The 17,720-nt window shown below is 27.4% G+C and overlaps 2 protein-coding genes across 2 annotated transcripts in view; both read right to left on the reverse strand.

Moving 5' to 3' along the window:
- The window catches only part of LOC112694578 (TAR DNA-binding protein 43-like), a 6,384-nt gene extending 1,522 nt beyond the window's left edge, over positions 1-4,862 (reverse strand). The window contains exons 1-4 of the mRNA XM_025570094.1: positions 4,740-4,862; positions 4,337-4,608; positions 3,415-3,608; positions 3,074-3,211 (exon numbers count right to left, since the gene is read on the reverse strand). Of these exons, the coding sequence (XP_025425879.1) occupies positions 3,074-3,211; positions 3,415-3,608; positions 4,337-4,580 (576 nt within the window). The 5' untranslated portion in view covers positions 4,581-4,608; positions 4,740-4,862. The remainder of the gene's footprint in view (positions 1-3,073; positions 3,212-3,414; positions 3,609-4,336; positions 4,609-4,739) is intronic.
- Positions 4,863-11,368: 6,506 nt separating this feature from the next.
- On the reverse strand, positions 11,369-15,703 carry LOC112694580 (thiamine transporter 1-like). Its single transcript, XM_025570098.1, has 9 exons — positions 15,578-15,703; positions 15,219-15,389; positions 14,929-15,148; positions 14,646-14,818; positions 14,306-14,452; positions 14,115-14,220; positions 13,847-14,039; positions 13,622-13,763; positions 11,369-11,541 (listed from the first exon to the last, which is right to left on the reverse strand). Exons 1-9 carry the CDS (start codon positions 15,701-15,703, stop codon positions 11,431-11,433), a joined length of 1,389 nt encoding a protein of 462 aa, XP_025425883.1. The 3' UTR covers positions 11,369-11,430.
- Positions 15,704-17,720: the final 2,017 nt, after the last annotated feature.

A 17,720-nucleotide genomic window follows, 5' to 3' on the forward strand; every position in this document is an offset into this window, starting at 1 on the left:
CACACACACACACACACACACACACACACACACACACACACACACACGCACGCACGCACACCATATAATTATTATTTTTATAGAAATTTAATTTTTACCTAAACATGAATATGTTGTGTAGATTCAGAAAAAAATTTACAGAGTATTAACAATTTTTTTATCTTCCAATGACAAACTAATGAATCAACTTATTATAATTAACAATATATAAAAATAATACCACCACTATGCTAAGAAAAAATGCCGTAATTGGAAAAAAAATAAAAATGAGATAATACTCTATTACATACAACATAGTGGTTTTACACGATTTTCTTAAGTAAAAGTACCATAACTATAGTTATTTATCCAGATATAGGTCCTTGTAAGAAAATGATATTGCCGCAATCGTAATTAAATATTATATATATTATAAATATTATATATTATATTAATACTTAGCAAAAACGCTGTAAACACAACTTGCTAAGAAAGATTGCCTTATGACTAGAGCGCGGATTTGTATGCACTTAAAAGTATTGAAATATGCCATATAATATGCAGTAAAAATCATGAAAATATGCAAAAAATATGCAGTCAAAATAATGAAAAAATGCAAAAAATATGCAAGAATTTTTTATTTATTTAAAATGTATAATTCAACTTAAAATAATTAATTACTTAAATACTTAATACAAAAAAATTTAGGGAATTTTTTGAACTTAATTTATTTTTAAAATTGTATTTATTATTAAAATGAATAATCATATGCATTTCAAGTTTATCTTTTGTGAAGCTATGTCGTTTATCGGTTAACATATTTTTAAAGATTGAAAACGAACATTCGATGTCAACCGAAGTTATTGGGGCATATTTGAAGCAAGTGGTATGTCGATAACCGACTGACACAGCAAGAGAGATTAAGTTTACGTTGTAATCGATTATTTATTTTATAACTATATATATATATATATATATAAATTATTATTTAGTGACTATGAAATTTAGTTTTAATTTTTCTACTTGACAAAATATTATTTTATACATTTTTTTTTTTTAATTTCACTTCAATATGCAATAAATTTTGAATTTTGCCAAAATATGCAAAAATATGCAATAACCTCTAAATATGCAGAAATATGCAAAAAAACATTTCACCAATAGCTTCAAACTATGATGATTCGTGGAGATAACTGACAAAAATCCAAAAATATTGAAAGGAAAAAAATATGCAATTGCATAGAAATCCGCGCTCTACTTATGACTTATATCATATACGGCAGTTTTACTAAGCACTTTATTCATAATTAGGGAACGGATTTATATGTAATAAAAATACAGAAATATGTACATATATATGTAAGTATAATTTATAAAATATGTGCTAAAAACATCCAAATTGTGGGGAAAAAAAAATTTAAAAAAAAAGTGATTATTATTATTAAATTATCAAAAAGATTTGTTGCATTGAATTATTACAATATCTTGTAAATTATCAAATGCTAAATGTCGCCTATTAGGTATCAAATATTTTTAAAACAGCTAAATTATCGTTTCACATCAACCGATATATTAAAAAAAGCATATTTCAAGTGTATACTATCAGAAGGCAATAATTCCAAATTTTTAAAAGGTTGTCTGCCATTCATTATGTCATTGATTGTTTTAAAATCAATATTGCCTGGAATTTTTTTCTGTAACAGCATGAATTTTCTTTATTACAACATCTATTGGTTCGGTTTACGAGTTTTAATCGCTGATTTAACAATTTGCATACTATCATTTGGGGACATATTTTTTATTAATAATTTTCAATGTTTCATTTTGCATAGTATTTTGAGCTTTTCCAATAGCGATAAAAGATTCTGGATCTAATTTAGAAATAATTTCTTGTATTATTGTACGAAGAAGACGTATGAATGATGAAATGATAAAAATATGATAAAAATATTTAAAAATTAGTGAAATATGTAAAAATATGTAATTATACCAAAATATGTAAAATTATGTAAAATAAAAGTATCATAATTTTGATAGGATGATTTAAATCATATACATTTCTTATTGAATCTTAAATATCTCGTTTTAATAAAAATATGCATTTACATATAAATCCGTTCCCTACTCATAATCTATATTTACGGCATTGTTGTTTATGAAACATGTCGTAATAATGCCGTATCTAATAATTTTATTTTAAATGACTGATAAATGATAATGTTTCAGATTTCACTGTTGTACGCTGTTACTCACCACACACATATTTGGTTCACTTCTCTATAGTATTTTGTTAATATTTTAGTGATCATTACATTTTCATATGCTAGGTGAAAAAGCTGTGACTGGAATTACAGCGTTTTTTGCTTAGTAAACAATTCTAAATAATTGATAGCGTTCTTAGTATAAATATCAAAATCAGAATACCTCGATGAAATAAAATTGAATAGTTCCATTGCATTCATCAGGTATTTTACTAATAGAAATAATGTATTTTACTTTGAAAAATATTATACTTATGAAAATAGAACAACCAATAATTACAAAACATTAAAATGAATTTTACTCAAAATGTCATGTAGAAAACTTACGGCATTCTTCCTTAACAGGGCAGTATAATGAAATATATGATAAATTTATGTATATATATTAATATAACTTAATATGTCTCTAATATTTTAAAACTGAAAGTTTAAGCAATATTTACACTATTTTTATGCACACCACCCCACTTAATATAGAAATTAAAAATCAATTATATCTCCTCATAGAATTACAAAATGTATTAAAAATAATAAATAGGTTATTAACATAATATTAAAAAAAAAATGTCAAACAAGTTCAAAAAATATTTATATATTCTATGATTATATGGTTTACCTGAACCAATTAAAGAATCAAACAGAAGAATTGGTTCAATAATTATTTTTATCGAACTTTGAAACAAAGGCAGTTTCAATTACAAATAAGATAATAACACCAAAGGTCAGAATTGTATAGATTTTAAATTCTTTAAATCGTGGCTTGCCTTTAGTGTTAAGAAATTATATTAATAACTTATATGATGAAGTTTTTATTAGTACCATAGAAATAGTACCTTAATATTGGGTATTTTGATTTCACATCGTCTTCCATTAATTACGTGAGAATCTAATATGGACCGTACTTGAGATTCTTGTTCTTTGAATCGTATAAATCCAAAACCTCTTGATCTTCCATCAGATGTTTTTTTAATCTACATTTTAAAACATTTAAATAAAATAAATAATACAAATTCAAACAAAAATTATACAATAAATAAATGGAAAACATATGAGTAAGCAGAACTCTAAATTTTTTTTTAATCACAAACCAAATATAAAGAACTAACTTTATATCACATTCATACATTTCCTAATTTACAAACACTGTTTTCTTTGTTATTGTTTTTCAACTAACTTGTGCCATGCGCAGTTCACCGTATTTACTAAAGTAACTTTCTAAGTCCTCATCAGTCGTTTTCCATGGTAAACCAAGCACAAGTAAATCACGATTCTTCCAAGCAGTTGATGTTGCCTCAGACTTTGGTTCCTTGGATGCTCGCTCAACATCACTTTCAAATTCTTCGTTCAATTTCCTTTTCTGCACGTTATCTGAACACATATCATTGTCATTTAACTTTATCATTCCTCAATATTATAAAATGGAAACATATTAATTCACATTGATTCCTTAAATACATCAAACTTAAAAAAAAAATAATTATAAAGTATGAAATTCAAATAATGCTATACCATCAAACATCACTAATAATTAATATATAAGTATTTTTATAAGTCTAACAAGGTTATCATTCTGTTAAAAAAATTAAAATATGGATTTAATTAGAATTAAAAATTATAATGCAACATTTTAAACATATACTCAGTGATATATTTCACAGTAAACACTATAAGCTAGTGCTTAGGATGGCAAATCATTTTTAATATTACATTTTTATTATTTTTAACTAGAACCAAAATAAATGCAACTAATTTTAAAATATTTTATTTTATTAAATTCAATGGTTTAAATATAATTTAAAAATGAAAACGTTTAAGCATTTTTTACTACCATGTTTTTTATCATTATATTTTATATCATATTTTTATAATTAAATTTGTCATATAAATGATGTATGAACACATTTTTATAACAGCACTCAAGATACCAATGCATAATTGTAATAATATTAATATTACAACAGAAATTTTCTAATAATGAAATATGGTTACAGTCAATTTGCAAAATGAGCTGAACCTTTTTAACATTCTCATACAATGTGTCTTAAATTAAATGAATCAATTAAGAAAAATAAACAAGAATTCACCAATAAGTTTACCTTTGTTGAACGAACAAAAGTACACAATTTCACCCCAACCTTCTTCAGTAGGCGGATGTAGCTTATTGTCAGCAAGTCTTATAGCTCGCGTACGACCATTATCAGGAGCAACATACTTCAAGCCACAAGCATCTGGATATTGAGCACGGAGAGTGGACAGCAAGAGAGTGGAATCATCTTCCAACGGCAAGTCTACGATCTCTTTTTCACTATCGTTTGTTTCAGATACTTGAACGAATGACATGATGTTTGTTTACAGTAACAATTACTCACTAGAATAAACAAAAACTGTGTAAATCGATATCATATAAAATTATCATGAACTAAGTTTGCTGTTTAACATTACGTTAGTTCAAATATTAAATTAAATTTTAAATATAACAGGCTACAACAATATACTCACATCAACATAATATGAAGGAATGCCAATAGGAATATGGAAACGGATATATGGAATGATTAAGGACCGCTTAAGTATTCACAATTGTAGATGAAGTGGTGCGGGTTTTGGCAAGTTAGAAAAAGATGGTAGATGGTATAATTGTTATTCCACAGAACAAATATAATCTCATGGAAGAAATATGTATAGACGCATAAAGCGTATGTCTTGGTTGATAACATGACAAACGGCCGAACCATGGTTGATGATGTGATATCTATCGATTGCCAAACAACTGAAGTGGTTCGATTGTTTTTGATATTTCTTTTTTTGTATGCTAATTAGTAATGAAAAGCGCCCGCAGACATTTTCATCGAGAGAAGCAAGAGAAATATATATACATATTCGTAATATATTACTTGAATAATATCTATATCCTATCAAAAATACTTAACCAGTGGCGTACGCATTGGGTGTTAAGTAGGTTGGTAAAAGGTCATAAATACAATCGCAAATAGAGAACGTTAAAAATCGCCTAAAATCCTCACAATCATTTTTACATTACCTTGAAAACTACTCCGTAGCAGTGACGTGGTGAGTGACATTTGCCTATTACAATTGGTTAGCCCTAAAAACCTATCAAGGGGCTGGGTATCCACTGGTATACTTATCATGTATTTATGAATATATTTTATTTAAATAACTAAATTAATTGGCTAATTGCATGCATTGAAAAGTAATTTAATATACACATATAGTAAATAAGTTAAGTATTTGAAAGAAATTAAGGAAAATCTTATAGGTAGTACAATTTAATATTTATATACATATATATTATGTAGTAAGGGCAGGGGTGGGGGTCATTGCTTAACCCTTTTGCCGACCAACGGGACTTTTGAGTCCGCTGTGTATTTTATCCATTTAAACATAGGTAAAATAAATTAAGTACTATCTGACCATAGTGACTTATAAGTCACTCCATTTTTAATCAATAATGTTCCCGAAAATTTTCTGTGAAATCAATAGATGGCGTAAAATATATCACATAATAAAATAAATATAGTTTAGCCCATAAAATAAATATCGATATTTATATAAATAGCCACAGCGCGAACCAGTATAGATAAGCAATGGGTTTAATTATTATTCTTTTCGTTATAATCCCGAGAAACAGAACGTACCATTGAATATCGTTATTATTGTGTATAAATATGTGTTTATTGACAATAATCACAACGGACTTTGAAGTCCCTATGGTCTATTGCGACATTTTTATAGTTTTGACGAATATTCTCAGTCAAGAACTCGCGCGCCAAGTATATTGTTTATACGCATGCTATTTTTTCGCTCTTGAGTGTTGTTTGTTCATTTATTAATTATTATTTACTCGTTAATTTTTTTAAATTTATTTAATTGGTGAAATGAATAAATTTACAAAATTAAACGATCGTGAGATCGAAGATATAAATCAAAAAAATGGTGGCATAGATTGTTTTGGGGTGTTATTGATATTATATTTGTCAATTCATTTGTTATTAATAACAAGCTTAGTGAATCAAAATTAACTGTTCTTCAGTTTCGAAGAGCAGTTGCCCAAGGACTAATAACACAAGGTAAATGTGGCCTAAAAAGAACAACGGATATATCTCCAGGGACTTCAAAAGGTAGACCATGTCTACAACCAAGAAGGGGCAAACAGTTGTTTTCAACAACTTCAGATGTGAGGTTATGGAACTTAGGGGCCCACTGGTTACAATTTAGTAAAATGAGAGGTAGATGTGAAGTGTGCAGCAAAAATAATATAGAATCCAAACCATATACTAAATGTTCTACTTGTAATATTTTTTTATGTTTAAATGAAAAGAAACCATGTTTTAATGAATATCATTCAAAATAATGTGTTCATTTTTAATATTATAATTATTATTTTTTTTTTTTTTGTACATTACTATTATGTTTATATGTTTTTAATAAAAGTCTTATTATATGATAAATTATGAATTTAACATTTATAATATTAAACATAGTAACCTAATATTCTTAATATTAGTCTGCTATATAAAAAAATTGACCATTTAGTTTTTGATACTATAACTATTTTCTTTAAGTTTATATTGTTGTTAATTTGAAACATGAATTATATACATATTTAAATGGTCATTATATTTTTAATTAATTAATTAAATTTTAACTAATTATTACTTATTCATCATAGGGAATAAGAAAATAGTAGTGTCGTAACGGACCATAGGGACTTTTAAGTATAGTCCTTAAATGACCAATGGGACTTATTTGTCCCACTTCTTAAAAAAAATATTAAAAAACCTCCAATTTCAAATTTCTTAATTTCTAAATTCATCAAAAAAATAATAATTTATAAAGGTGCAAAAAAAAAAATCAAATTTCTATCACCATTTAATGTTGGTCTACAAAGGGTTAAATACTTTACTTAGGGTTTGAAATATGCTTGCCTTGCCATTGCTCGGTAGTAGGTACTCATATTCAGGCCGTTGCCATTTTCTTCCCAAAACGAGATACCGTTTTCCTCCACTGTCCATTTTCCACAAAAAAAAAAAGGGTTGGTTTTCATTTTCCTTCACATTATTTTTTACTACAATTATGTCTATTATCCTCCAATATTTTAGCTAATATTGTAGGATCACATTTTGCGTGTATCTGTTGATTAAATCCTAGTCGCGTTCTTATTGGCTCGGGAAAAACGCTAGTTCAAGTGTCCGACAGCACTCGCAGTTTATAACAGTCGATAACTTAATATTGTAACTTTGATTGCGATTAATAAAGATTCGTACATATAACATACGGGTATATACGTATATACTTATACTGTTATATTGTGTATCATAATTTATCACCAGTGGTGCACGCAGGGGGGGATTAAGGGATTGTAACCCCCCCACCGAAATTTTCTCCGATTTCTAGGTTAAAATTTACAAATTTTACAAGTTTGAAATATGAAGAGCTAATATTGAATACCTAGTATCATTGATTATAGAATAGTCTATTCTATTATCAATGCTATTATTTAAGTCAAAATATATTAAGGATTTGCATAATTTTGTTAATTGTAAAATGTGTTAAATTTTTGCCTTGACTCCCCCCCGAAAAAAAATCCTGTGTGCGCCATTGTTTATCACTGATTATTATGATTACACTCATTGAGTGCAGGGACGTATTTTAGGGGGCGTAAGGGGTGATCGCTTCTCCTGAATCCGTATTTAAGGAATCAATTATATGTAAGAAGCACATTTGATATTTTTTTTTAATATGTATCGTTTTATAACGAAATCGAATTAATTAACAATTTTGATTTTTTACAAAAATGTTTGTCATAAAATACGAACGAGTGATGAGAAAAATTACAGAAAAACATATTGAAATATAATAATTCAAGGTGAACGGTCGCCTATGATGATGTATTTATTATATTTTATTAGTATACTTATCAATGATCAGTGGTAACATCAAGGTCCATGTTGAATGTAATGAATTGGGCTTTTTGTCGAGTCTATACTCAGTAAAATATCAAATAAAACAAGCGTATCTTTCAGAACACAGACAGGTGTTAAAAAAGAACTACACAAAAGTCGTAAGTGGATTAGGCATTAGGTTAAAAAAAAAACTACAAATATTAAGGATTCGCCTGATTTAAATATTACCAAAAATGTTATTTGTACATTTTGAGCCTGAATTAAAGAAACAATTTGAGTCGCCTCCTCCACTTAGAAGTAAATCTAAATACGCCCCTGATTGAGTGAGACAGACACACAAATATAAAATATACTCGTATCAATAAGACTATATTTGAGGCGTATTGAACCAGAACAGCCTAACCCACAAAAAATCAAATTCCGTTTTATGCGATAAAACTTTTCAGATTTAAATTTCAATTATACGATTTTATTATTTTATTTTTTGGAGGAAAATGGACTTTGTAGGAAAACGGTATCTCGTTTTTGGAGGAAAATGGACCCGCCCCATATTCATATTATGTATACAAACATTTACTTTAACTATTATAAAACATTTTAATTAGGTAAACAAAAATTGTTTTATGCAAAACAAATATTTTAGAAATACAGACGTAACTTTTAACTTTCCATTTTTTTTTTTTTTTGTTATTCTTAAGAATTTATGTTAAATTTATGTTTATTATGAAATTATATTTTGACATTGCCATATCATTAATATTTATGTTAACGGACATGTATATAATTATGGCATTCAATATACTTTTTATATATTTTATTAAGTAATGCCTAGGAATTCTATATAATATATACCTACCTAACCATTTTTAAAGAAGATTATACAATTTGTTTTCCTTAAATTAATATCTTAAATATTTGATGTAATAACTAGATATTTTATAAAAATTACAAACAAAATATTCATAATGTACAGAATAGAGAATTCACTTGATAGATCTATTTTATTACTATTAGAATAAAAATGAATTAAAGACAGCTCAATTTTTTTAGTACATTAAAATTACTTATTACAAAATGAAATAAATAATTTAATACTCAAGACTATAGAATAAGCAGTCAGAAAAATTATATAAAATTATTAAACTTTTTGGTAGTATATAAGATTATTTATTATTTTTATTGAATTTAATTATTAATTTCATATGGATACTATCTATATTTTTATCGATACTTATGGTATTAACTACCATTGTATTACGATTTAAGTATTATTATTTTTTTGATGATAAAAATAAAAGTAAATAATTATTGATTCATTTCATTTTATGCACTTGATAATTAATAGATTCAAAATAATTGATATTATTTATAATTAGTGTCAACACAAATCACAACCAAATTAATAAGCAATTATAAAACTTTATTTTATGCTCTTAGACTCAATTGTTCAATAGTATTTTGCCTATTATTAAAGTAATAATTATAATTGTTACTTAAAATCTTGTGGCTAACGAGTTGAACCATTTAATTATTTTTATATATATATATACATATATCAATTACATATATGTAGTAACACAAAACTAAGCATAGCTATATATTTAGAAAAAACCTAAGTATTTCATTTTGTATTACAAAATATTTACTAAAATATAATAATATATTAACAATTATATAATATAGCCACAATGCTTATCCTAATTATTTATCTCAACAACATATTTTCGTCGCTTTCAAAATACATTTGTGAAATTGTAAATAATAAAAATATGACAATGTAATATATGAAGCAATAGTATAGCTAAATGAATATTTATTAAGTTAAATACCTGCAATAATATATTTTGCTATCTTATTTTCTATTTATTGTTTTTTTTTCATTTTATCATTAATAATTTCTTCTTGTGTAGAGTCTGAATATCTCATCTTACTGATTGAGTGACTCTCAAATAAAATAACTTTGTTAAAAAATTGATTTTCAAGTACTCATACAACTTTTTTGGTTATGTTTAATGTGTTCTACTGTAGCTTAGAATATATGGTTTTATTTTTACATCATTAAACAAAGTTGAAATGAAAATGTTCATAATGCAAGAATATAAAGCTTTTTTATAAAAAATTACAGAGACAAGTATATAATTAAGGATAGGGCCGTAGGAGCGACCCCTTTCCCTTCAGATGATAGTATACAGTAATCACAAATTAAAATATACAATATATACTACTTTATTTCTCATTATTTAAGACCCGATGATTATGGAGAAGATTAACCACTCTTTCCCAAAATAAAAACCTGTAAAAGTTTATGAGCTGTATGAGTTAGATGTTTCTTTATTCACTGAATTTTCTAACTTTTTAAGACATTAACAATTGCAATAAACATTTCTTCAAACTATTAAATACAGTCATGTTTTAAAGTTCATCTAATTTCACTCATAGCAACATGTGTCACTTTTACATTAGATGAAAGACTATTATATATAATGATATTATATAGGAATGAATATTTAAAAGTAGTAAGTTATTTTATGTTGTTAATTATTGTTTAATAATTATCTTAAAATGTAATTAATATTTATATTATAAACAGGATGTAATTAAAGATAATACAAATGAAGTAATATTTAAAACTAAAAAAGTGAAAATCTAAATGATCGTTTAAATATGTTTTGAAAATTATTGTAATTGAATGTATCAAAAATAATTGTATCACAAAATAAAGTAATTAAGAAATGTAATTTATTTAGTTCGGAGTGTATTAATAATATTATGTAATAATAATATGTAAACAATATTTTTACACATAGACTGAGACTATATCTGTGGGAATGAATTTGATTACACCGTTGTGTGGATACTTTTGAACAAATTTGAGTCCCGGTCGTGGTCGATCAAATGCAATTACAGTTGTTGGTTGTCCATATGTTTAATAAATGATTGTAAATGATTAAAATTACAGTGTAATTATTTAATTTCAATGTGTAGACGTTATGTCATCGATTAATATCCAACGAATACATGAATTCAGTAGAAAAAATCTATCTAATTCATGAAATCGGAAATTTCACGAATTTGGCATAACATATAAATAAATATTTTTACTGGTTTAAATAATAAAAAATAAAAATTATCCAAAAACAATAGCTTATAGTTTAGAATGTATACAATGTCTTAATTATAGCTATCTAAAATTTCTGAGAATAATATTTACATATTATTTATATTTCATAATAATACAAAATAGTTAACATGAATTAATTAATAAATTATTGCTTACATTCAACTAGACTATCGGCTGTAGTTAAACAATTATTTTTGATTGAGATAATTATAAATAATACTCCAAGAAGTGTGTAGTAAACGGCATATAACAAGAACTGTATAAAAATAAAAATAAATTATTAGATAAATATTTGAATTTCACATAAAAAAAAAAATAACAATAATAAACATTTATAAAGTGATAATAAATATATGAGTAATATTACTACAAAGTTTCTTTAACTAGGCTTAAATAAAATAATTTGACTCAGATTTGAAATCATGTTCAAGTTTAATATGATTTCGATCTTCAATTTCAGACAGTGAATAGCCAAAAAATTTGTATAAATAATTTTATTTTAAAATAACCATAGCCTCTAGTAGTATTAATAGTGTTATTTATGTGTGTGGTATTCTAATAACTGTCTTCTGTATCGTACAATTAATAATGAGCTTAAACAAAGATTTGTCTACAGTTGTTTAAATATTTTTAAAATCGATTATTATATAAATTTTGAAATTTTAAATAAGAATTTGAGTAGGTAATGTAATTGAAAATCTAGAGAAGAAAAACATTTTGTTAGTTAACGCATGTAAAATATCCGTTTTATTTATTTGTAAGACTTCAAAATTGTTTTTAAATAATTATTTTGATTATTTGAAAAATTACAAGAGTTTACGTTGGTTAATGTTAGCTAAACGTGAGTAAGTATAATAGTTATATTCGAAAGCTCAATGAAAAAAGCGTAAGCAATAACATCATTCGAGTTCATATTTTAACAATCGAGAAACTATTGTTGATTTTTTGAATCATGTGTTACTTAATGTTTAAAATTCTGACGTGAAAAACCTCCACTGAGTGAAATTTACAAGGATTGTTTATACCCTTATAATACCAACGTCTAACATGTTTTATGACCTATCTATACCTATATAGACCTATCTGAGATAATATAAGTTTAATAGCTCAATCAGTGATGGCTCACGTTATGGTGCACAATTACAAATACAAAATTATATAAAAAATTAGATTCCTATAGTAATTTAAAATCTGTTGTTATGTACATGGTATGTAATTAATAAAAATATTTGTTAAAAAAATAGTTTTCGTAGCTTTTTGTGTTGAGATGCGTCTATTAACGATTAAATAATTAACGAAGCACGTTTTTTGTGTTCCGAGTGGCCGTACAAAAGTTAGCTAGGTATATGCATGGACTCGTCGATTAATAAATAATACACGGTCCTTTGGAGCACAATCGATTAGTGCACCGGATTAATTATTATCGTTTCGTGTATCGTGTCGATCGTGGAAAGAAGATTTTGTGTTAATGTCTCATACATTATAAGTTATTTTTTCCAATTTATTTTTATTTTACCGTGACGAAGAGCTTAGGAAACTCGGGAAATGTATATGTTGATAAGTTTGTTACATATATTCGTCTATACATATAATAAAATTAATATTTTTTTTACCCAACTACATAGGTATCTTACAAATTATTTGTGCACCACCTTATGTGAACCTCACGAGCTGCCACTGGGCTCAACGCTGTCTCGTTAGACATTTTAAGTACTTGATGAGTTGCGTAAACAAGTACAGGATCGGGTGCCTCTAAATATATTTTAAAAACATTGATAAATCAACTGGGTTGTATTTTAAAGTGTTTATTATTACTATTTATTTACTCACTACTGAGACACTTTAAATAATACTGCGTAATTAAAGTGTACAGTATAAATGTAATTGCAAGTCCTTCCTTATACACAACTTTTGTTATCAAAATAAATGTAAAAATGTGACTTGTTTGGAAAAATGTTATAAAATTGTTTTTAGTTGTTTCTTTTGCTTCAGTAAATTCAAGAGACATTCTAAACATTTTTAAATACTGTTACGTACAACTTTCAATCTTTTTATGGAAACTTTTCATATACGAAAAAGTGTCGGTTGAGAAAAACCAAGAAAGAGATGATGTAAAAACAATAATTTCTTATGTTATTTCGCTGTCAGTATCAAAACGCATTCAAAGCTAATTGAGTGAGCGTTAATTTTTTAATGGTTACATTTAAAAGGCTGCCGGAATGTAATATTATAAAAAATTGAAAATCTATTATAATTATAGATTATTATACATACGTATTGTTAAATATTTGTTATTATCTATATGACTATAAAGTTTATTGATGTATTAATATTACCTGTTGAACTGTTGTAACCGAGATAAAATATCCTTGTACGATTCCGTACGTCATCAACACATGCAGGAATAGGGCTAAGAACGAGTTGAATCCAAATACGAGGCCGTAACTGTCTCGGCTAAGACGTTTTGCTACTTCGGATCTAAAAATTAAAATTATTAATTAAACAACAGAATGAAACTTATATTTTCCCCGGCCATATCGTGTTGTATTCAAAATATTTACTCAGCCACAGTCAACATCGTTTGATAAAGACATCCGTAGATTATGTAGAAAGCGTAAATGAACCACATCGTTCTAACGTAATAACAACCTAGTAGCACAATACCGGCAAGTATTGAGCCCAAGCCCAAAAATACGTCCCCGACTTTCAACCAATTTAGTTCAAGTTTGCCAATTAAATACGCAGCTATTGCCCCTATCACATAATACATTTATACACATAATACATGTAATGACAATAGTGTTTACATTAGTTCGATGATATAGTTACCGATCAAAGTGTTTAGCGATTCTGCGGCACCGTTGTACAGAGTAAATGTCGAGTCACCATTTAAATTCAATATATATGTGTACAACACGTTGATGTACGAGTAAACCTGGAATTTAATGTTTTGAATGAAATTTTTCAATTGATTTCACAAACACGACGTGCAAATGGAATAAAATATTTGTATACGGCACCTGTACGTATGCTCCGAAAGCGAAAGCCCACCATAAGCTAAGTTTTCTGACATATGAGTCGGAATATGATCGTTTGAAGTCTTGCCAAAGGTACGAAAAAGCAATACTAAATTTCACACTGGTTGTCCTACGAATTTCTTCGGGTTTCTGCGAATCGACCAAAACAACGTTAATCAATTGTATTTAATGTTCGTTTTTCTGTCACTATTTACTATCGAGAGGTCGTAGCGTAACATAAGCTAACGGTGTGGATTGTGTATGTTTGAAATAATTAAGGGAGTGTACGTAACATTTGTAAATCGCATTTCTTTTTTTGTTTATGTACCTACTATATAATCACCTGCACTCTTGGAGATTCAATAGGTTTTGGTGATTTCGATTCATGTGAAGTAGATGAGTAATTTCTTACGGTCGTTATGTCTTGATCGATCCCTTCAGGGTTTGGATTGTGAAAATAGACACTTTTACTTACACTTGGCATCACAAATGCCCAAACAGTACAGAAAAACATACCTTGAAAAAACGACGTCGAATGTAATTAATTTGTAATTTGTAATTAAAATATGATACTCGACAATGATTAATGTGTACGTTCACAACAAATGTTAGCAATACGCAATTACCGAAGACGCTCAAGTAAACCAATTCGGCGTATGGAACCGAACCGCTGATGAGGCTAACTGTTTGAGCGAATAAAGACGAGAAGAATTTGCCCGACAAACACGCTGCTCTGGCTTGACCTGTGATTCTTTGGTAGTAGCGTTTATCCTCAGTCATGGCGTACAAATAGCCGAAATAAGCTACTTCCGACGAGAAAAAGAAACCGTAGAACAATTGACCTATCTGCGTAAGGAAACAAACGTTTGCCGTTGTGAGACCCAACAAAACGGCGTATTAAAATTAGATGGTTCACCTGCATTCTCAGTAAGCTCGGATGTCCGAGGATACTGCAGTAGGTCAGTATACCGCACAAGCCGTCGAGAACCAACACGGGCTTATATCTTAGATAATCAGTGATCAGGAACACAATGACGATAAGAACAAAACCAGAATACGCTCCGACCGAGTAAACATCCCTAGAAGTCTGTTCGGAGAAAAACAAATCATGTGCGATTAAAACTATACGTATGTTGCAGTTAAAACCCGAGATTCGTCGTAACCAGTCTTGACTAGTCAAAACTAATTATCGTAAATCCCTTTATTTCGGTGCGTTTTAGTAACAGAATATTATTGAACGTGATCGCATAGCATTACCACGCGCGTGTCGTTTACCTGGGTCAGAGTAATGTTTATTGCTGGACTCGTCATGTAAGCCGCGTAAAATGGTTCGATGGGTCGAAATTCTCTGGCGAATGCGAACACACATACGAAGAGAGACACTGATTTCCATTTCTTCATGGTTGTATTCGTACGTTAAACTGCTTGCGTTGCAATACGTGAGCACTTCCCTCGGTTGTTGCAATTTCTAACGCACTAAACCAACGTTGTTCGTTAAAGAGCAAATCGGCGACCGCATTAATTTTAATCATGCTCGAGGTTATCTTAAAGCGATTGGTAAAAAATATGTGTTGAAATTTATTGCTGTAGGTTAGTATCAGCAAATATTAAATACTCGTACACTATTGTTAAATGTTTTTCGGATTTGAACAACAAGTAGGTAAGTGAGGTGCGTTCAATATGATATATCAATAAATCCAATAGCCAATAGGATTAGATTACATTATGCGGACAGATAAGATGCACTCAATAAATTATTGTTTTAGATTCGAAAAATCGTCGCATAAAATTTAACATTTTTTCATGAAAAACCCCTGTTAAGACCACAGACTACAAACTCGGTAGTTATTAAAGAACTTAATAACTGTAACTTCGTAGGGACTTCATTTGAATAAATATTATCTTCTAACCGAAAGTAAATAAATCCATTGGGAGCCCTAGGGCTGTTATAGCTACAACGATATTGCTATTATTATTATTTTTAATCACTCTGCGAAATTATCACGATAACTTGTGCGTATTGATATTTGTTTATAGGTACTTATTTGAAAATATTTTCATGAAATAAAAAAAAAAATTAAAATAATTATTGAAAATATGATCAAATTAACATAAATATTGGTTATGCACCAAACAAAAGAAATTTTTATAAGAATACCGAATAAATATTATAAAATAAAAGAAGCAAGTGAACATTTTAAAATAACTCGGTATTAATTGTGTTGTTTATAATTAAAAATAATAATCCTTGTGAAATTGTTTATTTATATGGGACAGTATGTTAATTAAATTGTCTATATTTTTTCTTTATAAGCTTTCCTTGAAATCTCTTATTATTCATATATATTTTTTTTAATATTCATAAAAATATTGCATTTTTAAACATGATGCTTATAAATATATAGAATACAGTAAATTTTTATTTTATGACAAATTTTTCTTTTTCTTTTTTTGTAGTTCAATACTCATTTAATATTTTCTATTAATTCATAATTCGTAACCCTGTGGATCATGATACTTTACTAGGAGATCGCCAACAATTTAACACTAAATGAATAAGTCATGTACTACGCATATTATTAAACATATGGGGGTCTAAGGGTCATGAAAAAGTTGCGTTATTTAAATTGTATTTGTACGTACTCGTATATAAGTATTGAAATACCTATAATTGCATGAAAGTCTCGACGTTCGAAATCAAATAATGATCAAAGAGGAAGATACGTATTAGATGGTACATAATATTTTAAGGACATATTATTTTTTTTACTACTATTTTTAGTCGGATAGTATAATTAATTTATAATTTTGAAGTAACGACCAACGAGTCAGCAGTCAGACTTTAAGATAATTATGTCAATAAAAAATACAAGTAGGTATATCTAAAAAAAAAAAAAAAATACTTTTATAATAATTTCAATTTATATTCGGAATACTATTTTTGATAAGTATTTGAGTATTTATTTCAAATACAAAAATAGTATTTTACCCAAATCTGTGACACCTATATAAATACATATGTCATACAAACACTTGTTTCATAACTATAATATATAATAATCAACATTATGTTTAATATTAATATTTAATTAACATTTTCAATTCCACGCTAAGTGGTATGAAAATACATTTTAGCAAGCCAAGAGCCGAGAATTTTCTGAGGAACTCGAGGAATGAAGAAACAAGGATTTTTAGATTTTTATACAACATCACATAAGAAAAAAAATTATAGGATCAATAATAATGAAGATCTTTTACATACGTTCATTTCTTCTGATCTACTCATATAAAATCTACGCAACGTACCGAAAAAAAATGTACTTAAATTCTCTAATAAAGCTCAAAATCTAATAAATATTAATGAAATACAAAAGTATAACTGTCTTTACATTTTATTTTTGTTTATTTGAAATAAAAT

The sequence above is a fragment of the Sipha flava genome, unplaced genomic scaffold (assembly GCF_003268045.1).
Source record: "Sipha flava isolate LNK unplaced genomic scaffold, YSA_version1 130_pilon_pilon, whole genome shotgun sequence".
NCBI classification, from domain to species: Eukaryota; Metazoa; Arthropoda; class Insecta; order Hemiptera; family Aphididae; genus Sipha; species Sipha flava.